Source organism: Geotrypetes seraphini, chromosome 3 (assembly GCF_902459505.1).
Source record: "Geotrypetes seraphini chromosome 3, aGeoSer1.1, whole genome shotgun sequence".
Taxonomy (NCBI): domain Eukaryota; kingdom Metazoa; phylum Chordata; class Amphibia; order Gymnophiona; family Dermophiidae; genus Geotrypetes; species Geotrypetes seraphini.
In genome coordinates this window covers 120,543,458-120,558,889 of record NC_047086.1, presented here as the reverse complement: position 1 = coordinate 120,558,889, position 15,432 = coordinate 120,543,458, and the positions used below count along the sequence as shown (strand labels likewise).

Sequence of the window (15,432 nt, the reverse complement as noted above, 5' to 3'; positions counted from 1 at the left end):
ATCTCATCAGTCTCAAAATGTAGGACTATATCACCCCAGTTGGAACCTTGTTAAAATGGGTTCTTGTTCCTGGTCTTCCAATGCTCTCTAATAGCAAATGTTTCTTCGGTGTGAATTGAGTTCATTAAATAAACTTATCTGAGAAGTCCCAGGAATTCTCTGTCTGTCTTGTACTTAGAAAACTTTTTATCACTCACTATAACTATCTTCCAGCTGCCGCCTGGTCTTCCTTTGTCTGCACTCAAGTCTGTTCAGACTGGATATTAAACATTAAAAATGAATACTAATATTGATTTTATAACACTTCAAGGTTATATTTTAAACACTCACTTTATTTTGGGTTACAGTTACCATATTTGTGAAGACAAAAAAGAGGACACAACCCAACCCACAGCCCCACCTACCTTTTGCCCATTTCCTTGGTCCCTCGTTCCATCCTCTGTACCTTTTTAATGCTTTTCTCTTTCTCTCTCTCTCCAACCCTTCTTCCTAATGGGTGCTTTTCTCTCTCCTTCCAACCCTTCTCTCCTGCGGGTGTTTCTTTCTCTTTCCTTTCAATCCCCCAACTCCCCTCTCCCCCCGCAGGTGCCCCTCTCTCTGTCTCGTTCTCTCTCTCTCCTGCAAACCTCCTCTCCTGCTGTTTCTGTCCCTCTCCTCCAGCACTACCCTACTCTATTCTTTTTCCTCTAGAGCACTCTCCTTTCCATAATGCTTCTCCAGCCCTCCCCCCATAAGGTTTCTCCCTACCTCCCTCCATGCTTTCTCCATGCCTCCCTATATGCTATTTCTCCAGCCCTCCCTCCCCTCCCTCCTCTAAACTTTGAAGCTGCATCTCCTCATGACGTCTTTAGTGCACGACTTCCCCACCTACCTCCTCCCTGGCCGCTGTAATTCAATCTTTGGGCAGCTGGCGCAACAACAAGATGAGCCTGCAGCCGCAGGCCTGCCCCAGAAGCCACATCTCTGCAGAGACTTTCTGTTCCCATGTAGACACTGTAGAAAGGCGGCTTCTGAAGCAGGCTGGTGGCAGAAGGCTCATTTCATTGCTGCTGCCAGCTGCCCGAAGATTGAATTACAGTGGCAGGGATGGAGGTAGGTAGGAGAGTTGGGAGAGCCAGCTAAACCTGGACAGACTCACCACTTTGTGGGCACATGGACAGTCATCTAAAAAGAGGACATGTCCAGGTTTTCCCAGACATATGGTGATCCTATTTTGGATTGTCAGCAGTAGCAAAATTCCATAAATGAGACACCTGAGCGATACACTTTTTTTGCATTTACAAGTAGGCAAGATTGAAATTAACAAATTTATAGGATTTGAAGAGCATATCAGCCAGCTGTTTGGGGATCACAATAAAGGACTTCAGGGGCCACGCATTAGAGACCACTGCCCTAAATCATTCTCCATATGCTTTTTGCCTTCTGTTAGATGATATTGTCCTTTGTGGTTTACCTTGCAGATTCATATATCCGTGGGTGTTCTCTTTGGAATTCCTTCAGTAGGGGTCTTAGTCTATCTAAGATACATGACCTACAAGTGGAAAATAATGTTTTCTATAACATCATGGGCCATGGGCTTCAAGTGGGTAAGTGAACATTTTTTCTCAGAAGAAACATTTGAGTTCATTGACTTGTAAAATCATGTTATGATATTTTAATTATTGTTTACTTTTGTATTTTCCTGTAGATTTTACAGCCTCTTTGAATGTAAATCACCTTGAACCTTTTTTGATATAGTGTGATTAATAAGTTGTGTATTAGATTAGATTCATCTAAATATATTAGGTGAACAGGTTAGGCACGATATTCAGCCCACAACAGTACACAGCTTGTAAGCTTCTCACAGCTGTGGGATTCATTAACTCCAGATATTCAATGCCAGGGCACATCTGAGAAAAGCCAAGTTTTCAGATGTTTCCGGAAGAGTTGGAGGGAGCTCGAATTTCGGAGTGGGGATGTAAGGTTGTTCCAGAGCTCAGTGATTCTAAAGGGGAGGGATGTCCCTAGTTTTCCAGCATGGGATATACCTTTTATAGAAGGGAAGGATAGTTTTGAAGTGTGAAATAATAAAATTTGCAGACGACACCAAACTATTTAGTGGAGTTAGGACTAAAGAGGACTGTGAAGATTTACAAAGGGTCCTGAACAAACTAGGAGAGTGGGCGACGAGATGGCAGATGAAGTTTAATGTAGAGAAGTGTAAAGTTTTGCATGTAGGAAACAGAAACCCGAGGTACAGCTATATGATGGGAGGGCTGGTAATGGGTGAAAGTACCCAAGAAAAGGACTTGGGGGAAACAGTGGACAACACAATGAATCCGTCGGCACAGTGCGCAGCGGCCTCTAAGAAGGCAAATAGAATGCTGGGTACTATCAAGAAAGGTATTACAACCAGACTGAAAGAAGTTATCCTGCCGTTGTATCGGGCGATGGTGCGCCCGCATCTGGAGTACTGCGCCCAATATTGGTTGCCGTACCTTAAGAAGGATATGGCAATACTTGAGAGGGTTCAGAAAACAGTGACACGATTGATAAAAGGTATGGAAAACCTTTCATATGCTGATAGATTAGAGAAACTGGGGCTCTTTTCCCTAGAAAAGCGGAGACTTAGAGGGGACATGATAGAGACTTACAAGATCATGAAGGGCATAGAGAAAGTGGAGAGGGGCAGATTCTTCAAATTTTCAAAAACTACAAGAATGAGAGGGCATTCGTAAAAGTTAAGAGGGGCAGATTCAGAACCAATGCTAGGAAGTTCTTCTTTACCCAGATGGTGGTGGACACCTGGAATGCGCTTCCAGAGGGTGTAATAGGACAGAGTACGGTATTGGGATTCAAGAAGAGATTATACAATTTCCTGAAGGAAAAGGGGATAGAAGGGTATAGATAGAGGATTACTATACAGGTCCTGGACCTGATGGGCTGCCACATGAGTGGACTGCTGGGCACGATGGATCTCTGGTCTGGAAGAAAAGTCCACTGCTTGCCCTGGATTGGTGGCATGGAATACTGCTACTTATTTGGGTTTCTGCCTCATACTGTGACTTGGATGGGCCACTATTGGTAAGATTCTGAATCAGAAAAAGTCACAGAATCTGAACACTTCTGGGAGTACAATTATTGATATGAGGTCTATTTTGATCAGAGGAGGCAGTAAGTGTTTCCTAGACCTCAGGGAAGGAACAATTCACTATAATTCCTCTTGATCACAGATCTTGCCTGCTGGAGAAGGAGGAGGCCAGAAAACACAGCACAGATTAGAATACAGGAGACACTCCCCATCCCCATACTTCTTTTCAACAGGAAGGAAAACTCCATATTTAGAGTGCAAAATATCCTGCATGCAAGGAACAGCAACTATCATACCTCTCTCACAAAGGAAAAGGGGATGAGAACCTATCCCTTAGTACCCTGAAGGAGGAAATAAAAGCTGTAGATTTCAGTCAACAAATAAAGGCTCCCTTTTATCAAGCCACGTTAGGATTTATAATCACTGGCCACAGCGGTAAAAGCTCTGATGCTTGTAGAATTCCTATGATCACTGGAGCTTTTACCGCAGTGGCCAGAAATATAAAACCCTAACGCAGCTTGATAAAAAGGGGGCCAAAATCTAGTCTACACAAAGGCGTTGGAATGGTGGAGACCATGGGGTCATGGCCTCCCCCCAAATTGGCGGTCGACAGTTGGTTCCCGCCCTCCCACCCATTTCCCGAAGTTGTACTTTATATCTTCGGGGCAGCCACCGCGCAGCGTCAACAAGCAGGGCTGACCTGGAACCCTTCATTCTACTTCCAGGGACAGATCTGCTCGTTGATGCTGTGCGATGGCTGCCCCGAAGATTTAAAGTACAACGCCAGGAGGAAGTAGAAACATAGAAACATAGAAGATGATGGCCGTTAAGGGCCATAGCCAATCAGGTCTGCCCACTCCATTGACCCACCCCCAAATCTACTATCCTAGGGATCCCACTCCTGGTGACAAGTTCCCTTGGCTTAACCCTCTAAGGGATCCCACATGGGCATCCCATTTGCTCTTAAATTCTTGCATGCTGTTTGCCTCGATCACCTGCACCGGTAGCTCGTTCCAAGGATCAGCCACTCTCTCGGTGAAGAAATATTTCCTGGTGTCGCCATGAAATTTCCCGCCCCTGAGTTTGAGCGGATGCCCTCTTGTGGCTGAGGGTCCTTTGAGAAAGAGAATCTCTTCTTCCATCTTGATACGGCCGGTAATATACTTAAACGTCTCGATCATGTCTCCTCTCTCCCTACGTTCCTCGAGTGAGTACAACCACAAATTTTTCAGCCTTTCCTCATACGATAGATCCTTGAGCCCCGAGACATTCCTGGTGGCCATCCGTTGCATCGGCTATACTCTCAGCACATCTTTTCGGTAGTGTGGCCTCCAGAATTGCATACAGTATTCCAAATGAGGTCTCACCATGGTTCTGTATAATGGCATTATGACTTCAGGCTTCCGGCTGACGAAACTCCTGCGGATGCAACCTAACAACTGTCTTGCCTTAGATGAAGCCTTTTCCACATGATCAGCAGTTTTCATGTCTGCGCTGATGATCACTCTCAAGTCTCGTTCTGTTGAAGTTCTAGCTAAGGTCTCACCATTCAAGGTGTAAGTTCTGCATGGATTTCTGCTGCCGAGGTGCATGATCTTGCATTTCTTAGCGTTGAAGCCCAGCTGCCAGGTCGAGGACCAAAGCTCCAACAAATGTAGGTCCTGTAGGAAGTGGAGTTGGGAGCTGGTGACGGCCTTGCCGCAGGATTCCGCTGAGGCTAGGGCAGAGCTCCTGGGCCCCCCAAACCAAACAGTATTCCGCTGCCTATGAGTCTATGTATATATGAACCTGGATTGACTGTGGTTAGCTTTAATAAAAAACAAATTTAATTCAGGGTGAACAGGATATATTTTTTTTAAATCAAAACTTTCAAAAGATCTCTGCTTTGTATTCTTAAATTCTGTTCACGTGCCTGACTGCATTTTCAATTATAAATGACCTCACAATGAATTCCAATTGTTTACTTTTAAGCAGATGCAAGTTTCCTCCTGATGAATCTGTTCATTACTACCCACCATAAAATGAAAAGCTCTAACTACCATCACTGTAAAGCTCTCATATGAAACTTGCAGCAACCACACTGTGCAAGAGTACAGAGCAAGGAAGCAAAACCAAGAAAAAAGTATTGCATATGCTAATTCAGACCCGGGGTGGCTTATTTGTTTGTTTAAAACTGTGTATTTTCTTGCCAAGAAAATATCTCATTTCTAGTACTGTCCTGGGGCAAGGTACAAAGACAAATGGCAGCAACTATGGTTACGTTATTTAACATTTCAAATACATGCAGTAAATTAAAAACAAAAAGCACACATTTTAACCCTTAACTTGCAGTGCAGTTTATCACAAGGTCACTTGCAGCATTTCTCATCAACTCTAATAGTATAATTGAAATATTTTTACATAAGGCTCAATTCACCTAATTTTTATATGATCATAGGAAATTATATGGCCAAAAGCTAATGTTTGAGTTTGATAAATAACATATTCACATCCTCACTTTTAAATAGCAGCTCGGAGGCTCTTTAGCCTGGATTCTCTAAATGGTGCTGGATTTTTAGGTGCCGGTAAGTGCCTAAACTCGGTGAAAAATGCCGCTTAAATGACTGTTTTCACTGATTTTTAAGGCACCTACTGGTACCTAAAAAATCAGCGCTGGAATCGCACCTCCATAGGTGCTTTATGGTGCCTAATGCTACTGTGGGCGTGGCTAATCTCAGAAGTGGCATTAGGTAACATAAAGCACCTATGGAGGCGCAATACACATTAAAGGAAGGGGCTAGAAATGTATGCCTGGAAAGTCCTGGCATATATTTCCAGCACCTGCCTTTGCTGAAGGTGCGATTCTCTAACTAGCTGTGCTGCATGATTGAGAAACGATTGGCGGCATTGGATAGCGAATACAGCCTTTTGTATTTTATAAAAGTCAGCAAAACAAAAAGCAGAAGATACAGGCTCCAAATAGTCTTTTATTAGTAATATAAAACAGGTAGATATATGTAGACTTGAAAATAAGTTTGAAAAACTGCCCAACACGTTTTGGCGCCGTGGCGCCTGCATCAGGGGCATCAATTGTTAATTAAATCTTGAGTCTGATCTATATATGAATAAGAACATATAGTATATACATCCACCTCTCAAACTGCACCACTCCTTATAGGAAATAGAGCCTATTCAAGCAGTTAAAACCAGCGTTTTGGGTATGAAACAAGGTTCCGCAATGATCATATGTTACTAATAAAAGACTATTTGGAGCCTATACTTCCCAGTTTTTCTTTTGTTACACTGCTGTTTGCAGTTTTCTTGTGCCTCTTTTTGCTACATTTTATAAAAGTCATACAGCATCTTTAATACAGGCCTCAATAAATTTTCATTAAATCTAGGATAAACAAACAATGTAGAACGCCCAAATTTGTATATGGTGCATAAAAGTATTTAAACAGAGGAAAAAAAAGACCTCAAAGAACTCCCAGAGTCAAGTCAATAGAACGACGCCAGTTCGGGGATTAGGGTACTATCATAGGTCAAAAACCTCTGTTTAATTTAATTTAATTTTTTTATATTTTTAAATATTCATTTTAAATTAATTTAAATCTATATGTGTTTTTTCAAATGCAGACGCCATTTTGTCAGACCTTGTGAGAGCAGGTCGGCAGCGACTGTGTAACAAAAAATCTAGCAACGATCCATTAGCTGTTATTTGGCAGAATTAAGTTCATAGCACTTCCCCTGAAGAAGCCTGTTAATGTGAAACAGACTTGGCCTCCGTCGGGTCAGAAAAGATAAGTGCTTTTTTATTCTCATATCAGTACACCACACAAAGCGTTGCTTATAGATTGCTGCTAGCTCATTTCTTAATTGAGCATGGGAGAGAATGATTTTTTGAAAATTAATTGAAAAAACACATATAGATTTAAATTAATTTAAAATGAATATTTAAAAATATTAAAAAATTAAATTAAATAAAACAGACCTATGATAGTACCCTGAACCCCAAACTGGTGTCATTCTATTGACTTGACTCCGGGGGTTCTTTGAGGTCTTTTTTCCTCTGTTTAAATACTTATATGCACCATATATAAATTTGAGTGTTCTACATTGTTTATTTATCTTGGGATTTTCATTTTTGAACACTTATCTAAGGTCTTCACTGTTTTTGTTTAGTTTGCATATTAAGGGCCTGTTTTACAAAGCCGCGTGGCAACGGCCCCGAAGCCCTTTAAATCTCTAAGGGCTTCGGGGCCGTTACCGTGCGGCTTTGTAAAACAGGCCCTAAATCTAGGAGCCAGCCCCAAAACTTAGGGCTCCTTTTACTAAGGTGCGCTATGCTTTTTAGCGCGTGCTGACCACGCGCTAAACGCTAATGTGTGAATGTTAGTCTATGGACGCGTTAGCGGTTAGCGCGTGTGTAGATTTAGCATGCGCTAAAATGCGTAGTAAAACAGGGGGTTAGGAGCCAGAATCTAAGCTCTTTATTGCTTTTCCTTTCCTTTCCCATCCCTCCAATATTGTCACCAGTGAAGTTTGGGGAGGGGCGCTGCATATAATAAGAGTACAGCTTTGCATGCATCTAGTAGCACTATAGAGATAATAATAATTAGTAGTAGCAGTAGTAGTAGAATCCCCTCCCAGATTATCAGTAGATCCTTTAGAAATTGACTTACTAAGATTTTTTTTTCCTATTCTGTGCTGTGGGAAAAGACACTTTAATAAATCAGTTCTTTAAGGCGCTTCTGCTAATCAATTGCAGAAGTCAATAGTCTCCCAAAGCATTCTGTCAGCTGAGTGACAGCACCCTCTAGATAAGTGAAGCAAAGAGGCAATTTATCTATTTATTTATTTATTTAATTCATTTTCTGTTCCATTTTCCCCCAAAGAGCTCAGAATAGGTTACAGGTTATTTGCCTCTTTATTTCACAAATTAAATCACAAAGGGGTCCTTTTTATTAAGGTGCGCTAACCGATTTAGTGCGCGCTAAATGCTAAATAGATTAGCACGTGCTAAATCGGTTAGCGTGCACTAAATCGGTCAGCGCTCCTTAGTAAAAGGACCCCAAAGTACCTGGAATGCCATAAACTAATACATTCCACACAATCTGATTTCAGAAAACACTTTTAGGGGCATTTTTAAAATGCTAAGACCTCCATAAAACGGCATAAATCGGCACTTGGATGGTTTTCTCACCAAAACATCCAAGCACTGATTTTCGAAGCTGACTTTCTGGACATCTTGCTAGGCTTCTTAGCTGCTGTGTATCCAAAATTTGAGGGGGCATGTTGAAGGCATGCTATGGGCGGGCTTTGGTTGTACTTAGGACTTGAATGTCATGCAGTGATAACCGAACATTTCCTAAGACGTCTAGAGTGGAACTTAGACGTCCAGAGCTAGACCTATATTAAAAATGTCTAAGTGTCAAAAGGGAACCGAAACTGACCAGATTACCTCTGGAGGGATTAAGTAATTACCTCCCAACACTCCCCCTCTCACCCCACAAAGATCTGAATAAAACAATACATACCTGTGTCTAGAAGAGCAGCACCTGGTATTGGAAAGCCTAGTAGAGCAGTACACAAGTGTCTTAAGTATCCTGGTGGGGAGGGCCAGTGAACCATAGAGAGGAGGACCCAGGCCCATAGGTCACTCTAAGCACTACATTTATGGTAGAAAGTGTGAGGCTTCCCAAACCGTACTACACTGCCATAAGATTTATTTGGGTGGTAGACAGGTGGGTATAGTAGGTTTTGGGGGAGTTTTGGAGGGTTCATCATAAATTATGGGGGAGTCATGGTGAGATGTACATTTGGCCCCACTGCTGTGTTGCCATGTCGTGTGGCTAGTCCATTATAATGCTGGCCCTTCCTACATCCAAATGATCTGGATTTGGACATTTTGAACTTGGACGTGTTATAGTTGAAAACGGTGAAAAAAGTTAGGCATCCTAGGACTGGACATCCTGACAGCCAAAATATCCAACTAGGTCATTTTGAAAATTTTCGACATCTAGCAGTTTCAAAAATTGACATTTCCCCACCCCAACTTTTGGACATCTTTTGGGAAATGTCCAAAGTGCCCTGACATCTGAGAATAGACCATGTATGAGCACTGAACAAGTCCTTGTACTATAATTTGACTTAACTAATGCATTTGATGTGGTAGACGATCAGCTCCTATTACTGATCCTGCACACTTGGCTAGAAGGATTTCTAGAAAACAGAACATACAGCATAAAAATGAATGGAGAAAGATTGGAAGAATTGTCACCATCAAGCAGCGTACCCCAAGGCTCACCACGCTCCCCAATACCTTTCAACGTACGAGCACTAGGCCACTTCTTAGACAAGAAAGATCTCATTTCTCCTACATAGATGATATTACAATATGTATTCATTTCTACAAAAAAGAAACCAAGATCAACAAATCAGTAGAGTGAGTGTCACTCATCTAGTTGCTGACTGGCGTTCAATATGAAACTGAAACTATATAAAGAATAAAACACATTTTTACTGATAAGCCCACTCAGAATCTTCAACAACGACACTCAAATAACACTGCATAATGTACCACTGAAACTAGAATCAGAACTGAGAATCCCAGGGATTATATTAAAAAAGAGCCTATCCTAGGAGGCACAAATGCAAGCATTAACCAAGAAAATATTCACAACATTGAGAAAATTGCATTTCTTCAACAAAGAAAACTTTCAGATCTTGGTTCAGTCACTGGTCCTATCCCAACTAGATTATTGCCACGTCCTTTATGTAGGATGCAAGAAAACATATGGCAAAAACTACAAACCATTCAAAATGTACAGCCAGACATATTTTCTCAGCAACCAAATATGACGAAGTGATACCCCTGTACATTGGCTCCCCTTTGAAGCAAAGTGTATTTGTAAACTATTTACACTGATCTTTTAAATCTTCCATGGTGAAACACCAGACCACATGTTGAATTTAATTGAAATACTACCCCAAGACAAATACAACCTGTATGAGCAACCGTATGAGGAATCAAATACAAAGCCATTCACTCTATAACTTTCCCATATCTGGCAACAAAATGGTGGAATCTTTTACTAGCACAATTAAGGAACACTCCGTCCTGCCAAAACTTTAGTAAAGGCCTAAAAACCTACCTATTTGGAAAATATCTTAACCCCCCTCCACCCCTCCAAACAACAGGCTGCGACCACCAGAAACCAAATGAGAAATCAATGTATCCAAGGCAGGATTAATGCATAGGCAAACTAGGCATGTGCCTAGGGCCCAAATATTTAGGAGGGGCCCTCTCAATTTCTGCCAAGATCCTGGTAAGAAAGTTGCAAGCAGAAAGAATGGTTGGCTGGGGGAGGCCAGAGCAGTGTGTACTCTTCCCATCCTCTGACGTCATTCTCCAGGCAGCAGAGGAATCAGCAAGCAGCAGTTCTTCCCTGCTGTGCCATCCTTTGCTGGTTTTCCTCTGCAGCAAGGACCAAGGGGACCTCATTCTGAAACTTTTGAAATGTATTTAGATTATGATAAGGGGCACAATGTGCTTGTTTGCCTAGGGCCTGCCAAAGAATTAATCCTGCCCTGAATATATCTCGATAGATGTCCAAACTCCCTACAAACCAGGAAAATTACACCCATACCAGAACTCATAAATATCAAGGCTAAGATGCCAGATATTACCAATCTTCTCACCAAACCATATGCTACTGTATGATGATACACCTACATCAGTGTATCTCAGATTGTGTACCACAGCACAGTGGTATGACCCAAAGAGATTCCAGATGTACCACAAGAGATTTCAGAAGTTTACAGAATTTTTTAAAATTCCCTTCTTAAGTATGCACTAGAATAGATGACATGTACGTCACGTATGCAAAAGTCTGTCAATATTATGAGCATCTGTGTGCATGAAGATACAACCACCCAGACAAGCATCATTCTTTGATGTGATTGGTCTTTGAAAACTAACGGCAAGTAATTTTATTTTTATTTTTATTTTTTTTGCAGTAGTTATCCTAATTTGAACAACAAAGGCTTTGTTACCATTTGGGTCTTCTTATCTTTGTAAAGTTGGATTTTCAGTTCTGACAGAAATAAATTTGAGAGAAAGAACTGCAGATGGTGGATGATGAAATGCGCGTTTGCTTGTCGACTATTGAGACGTGGTTTGAGTCAGTGACACGGAGTTTTATTATTCTGTGGCTTGAGTTTATTCTTCATCAAGTAGTTTACTATTTGAATAAGAACATAGGAACATAAAAATAGCCTTACTGGGTCAGACCAATGGTCCATCAAGCCCAGTAGTCCGTTCTCATGGTGGCCAATCTAGGTCACTAGTACCTGGCCAAAACCCAAGGGGTAGCAATATTCCATGCTACCGATCCTGGGCAAGCAGTGGCTTCCCCCATATCTGTCAGAAATAATTTCACTACTTGGAGATAAATTTCAGCATGCTACATAACAGTTGTTTATACCCCGAAGCAAGCATAAACCAAAATATGGCTGCGTCGGGCTCATTTGAATAAAATTAACTGTCACTGTATTGCACTGAACTTTTTTATTCAACTCATTTTCATATCTTTATGGGATCATGCCTCTTATTTTTGTTAGTTCCGATACTTAGGACAGTCTCCTCTTCTCTTTAGGCTGAGTACACATGGGTACAAAGTCCTCCATTACCAAAAGTAGACCTTTTATAGCTCTTGGTCACATTGATAGGAAGAGTCAGCATGAAACTCCTCTCCAGAATTGCTAGTGGTTAACTGAGTTGTTTTTAGGTCCCTTCATGAAACAGTCTCTTTTCCCAAGATAAACAAAATAAACAACATTTCTATCAGTGGAACTATCTTCCAGTCTTGAGAAACTGACTCCTTTGCTTGTCCCCAGTCTTGGAACTTATGAAAAAATTAAACAACTTTCCTCTCTGTACTCTCCAAAGCAAGGAAAAAGCTGTCAGAATTCTGCACTGGATATGCAGCTACTTTCCTGCTCCTGTGTTAGCTGTGTGCCTCCATTAGCACATTGTAGGGAGAGAGAGAACAACAGATTCCTTCACCCTACCTCACAGAACTCCTTTCAGAAAACATTAGGGCTAACCACATAACATTTCCGGAGCAATGGAGGTATGGTCTGTTCATAAGAGCACTCCCAAAGGAGGTACTCCTACAAATGAACCACATCAACTCTGTTTACTCCAAAGTATGCCCTGAATGAAAGAGACACATTAATTGATAAGGAATCCTAGAGGTCATTGCATGTGCCACATTCATTGCGAGTACCGTGATTTTTGAAAAGCATAGCTCATACATGTTTTTATAGCCCTGCTGTTTTGGAGAGTATCGTGTGCCACATCTGATGTAGTTAATTACTGTATATACTGTAATTGTTTTAAGCGCATTCAGAGTACGACACAAGGGGTTCTCCCAGAACACCATCTGTGAGGCCCAAACTGGGTTTACTTCTCCTAAGGCATGCTGTTAACCAGCTGTATTTCATTGATCTCAGTCTTACAGTTTAAAATTTGAAAAATGTTACATTATAAAGACTTAAAACCCCCCCAACATTTAGAGATCTTTTTATTAGAATTTGAAGTCGGCGTTACAAAGAAAAGATAATACACATCAAACATAAGAAGCAAAATATATACTATCTAAAACAAATTGCTTTTCAAATATAAAGGCCCAAAAAGTAACCTCTATAGGTATTCTGTTTCTTGCTTGTTTATTTCAAATCAATTTGCATTTGGTGATCTTTTGAAATCATTTTCAGTGTTTCATGATTGCTGCTGTTCAAACCAGAATTGGATTGCATGTATCACGTGAAGGATAGTATTCTAGTGTCAGCAGTACTCTGCTATACTTGACAGCCTTTGTTAAAATTACTAATTTTCTATCTCTCCTTCATTATAGGCCAGTGGCTTGAAGAGGGGCTGCGAATAAGACATAATGCACTCATTGGAGTGTCTGACACTGATGGGCTCTCTAATATTGAGGCCTTATTTCCAGCAGGCATTTATATCCGGGCTCCTGCTAATATGATAGAGGTAAGACAGGTTTCAAAATTAGAATCATGGGGGATAGGTACTTTCAAGTCAAAAGAAAGATTTGTTAACCACAGTATAAAGAAATCCACCCCATAAGTAGAAATTACCAGTACCTCTTGAATAGGATAAGCACACTTTCATATAGGAGGGGCAGCAGCGCCAAAAAAGCTGAGGCTGTTGCCAGGGAGGGAGGTAGAGGGAAGAGACCGGGGGGGGGGGGGGGAGGGAGGGAGAGGAAGTGAAAGGGGGCTAATCAGGAATGGAATCACAGTTAGTGGAGATAGAGAGAAGAGGGAGGCCAGCAGCTGAATGGGAACAGGGGTAGCGGATGCAGATTAACCAGCCCTGAGAGAGCCACGCAACATTCCCGCCCGCCTGCCCCCTAGAAAGAAATCTGTCGCAGCTATAGATGCAGAGGGTGAGGCATCACATTTGGGTCATAGAATCAAGCATCCTTGTTAAGAAAGAACAACGTATAGCAGTGGTCCCCAACCCTGTCCTGGAGGACCACCAGGCCAATCGGGTTTTCAGGATAGCCCTAATGAATATGCATGGTGCAGATTTGCATCCCTCTCACTTCCATTATATGCAAATCTCTCTCGTGCAAAATCAGACACATACCTCAAATTCTATATATAGCACTTTGAGTTGCATGTGCAAATTTGGCCATTTGCCCAATTTACATGTGAAACTTAATTAAATAATGAGCCAATTAGTGCTGATTATTGGCTTAAATTTATGTATGTAAATTTAGACATGGGACCTGCACCTAAAATCTAGGCATGGTGCTAAAAATAGGCTGCGGAATGGGAGGGTAATGAGCAGATTAGGGCATTCCTCAAATTTTCCCATGCAGTTCGAGAATAAGGTGCATCTGCTCCTAAGTTAGGTGTGAGGAATTAAACCATGGTTTAGTTGGTGCATAAGGATGTGTCTAAAATTAGGCATGGCTCCAGTGAATACATGATAGTCTATAAACCATGCCTAAATTAGGTATGATTTATAGAACACTGCTCGGCATTTTGTTGGCGCTGAATTTTAGATGCCATAAATAAAATTTATGTCATAGCAGGTAATGTCCATAGCATTTAAACACCAAATAAATACATGAATCAGTTGAATGCTGGCATATATGTGTGTATCATATACTCATAAATGCCAAAATCCGCTTAAACATGGTTCTGTCAAACATTTATATAACACATATTATACAGGTAGGTATGCATAGGGCCGAGTCTGTTTGGAGCATGTGCAGGATTTATTCTTAACCACATAGGGCTGATACTGAGACTTCAGGAACTCTGCGGCAATCCTGAATATTAATTGCTAGGACTGTATCCAGCCACAGGCATTCAATATCTGGGTCAAAGTTCGCCAATGTGGACTTAGCCAGATAAACCAATATTCAGCGGTTGGCTGGCTGAGACTTAGTGGCCAAAGATATACCTGCTTTATAGATGTGTCTATTTAGCTGCTAGCCTTAGCTGACCATCCACTGAATATTGATGGTGACTGGTTATGCTGCAAGACATAGCCTGTCACCAGCCAATCCAGGGAATGGGATATTCAGTGGGAGATAGCCAGTTATCTCCTGATGAATGTCAGTGGATATACAGCTATGTGGGAGTGAGGCATACTCCCTCACTGATACTACAATTATACCACTGTACAGCAGAAGGTGCTAGCTAACAGAGTGGAAAAGTAAGCCAGCTTAGTGTAAGTGGGATAATCCTGCTTAGTCATGAGGGTAGGACTCAGGCAGTGAGGAGTTCATTTGCCCTAGAATGGAGTCATTCAAGGAGGCCCCGAGTAGGGAGGTCTCCAGAAGGAGAGCTCGTTCCTAGCTGTGGGCTGGAGGAAAGCAGCGTGGCCCTCAAGTGATTGTGAGAAATACTGGCAAGGTGAGGCGCCTGTTAATTATTTGAAGACTGTGTGAAAGGCTGAAGGCAAGCCTGTGTGGGAGGCTGAATAATCCTTATCAGTGGGTTGTGGAGAACTCCAGGGAAGCAGAGGGACTAAAGAAACCTGTTGCAACCTGTATTTGGGGCGTGGCAGCTTTTGGCCACAAACAGTATCTTGAGCCCTATAAACCACAGACTCATTTCAAGACTTTTGCCTTTGAATTAAGAGACTATTTTTGCCTTTCCCTGAGCCTGTGAAGTAACAGTGTTCAGGTTTCTGAACTAATAAAGAGTTTTTGCTGCCCCTTTTATGTATGTGCATCTGTGTGTTCACAGACTTAACCCCAAAATCCGATCAGGCTAATACACCAGCCATTTGCTATTTGACTGGCCAGGAGCCATTCCTGGCCAGTCAGATAGCACTGAAT

General features: G+C 41.7%; 1 protein-coding gene across 13 annotated transcripts in view; it reads left to right on the top strand.

Annotated features, from left to right (window-relative positions):
* PKHD1 (PKHD1 ciliary IPT domain containing fibrocystin/polyductin) overlaps positions 1–15,432 on the top strand; it is an 800,857-nt gene that overhangs the window by 461,638 nt on the left and 323,787 nt on the right. For all 13 annotated transcript variants that reach the window (XR_004538726.1, XR_004538727.1, XM_033936724.1 and 10 more), the window contains 2 exons: positions 1,461–1,586; positions 12,970–13,103. Coding sequence is in view for 11 of the 13 variants with exons in the window: in XM_033936724.1 (XP_033792615.1) it covers positions 1,461–1,586; positions 12,970–13,103 (260 nt within the window). In the remaining 2 variants the exon portion in view is untranslated. The remainder of the gene's footprint in view (positions 1–1,460; positions 1,587–12,969; positions 13,104–15,432) is intronic.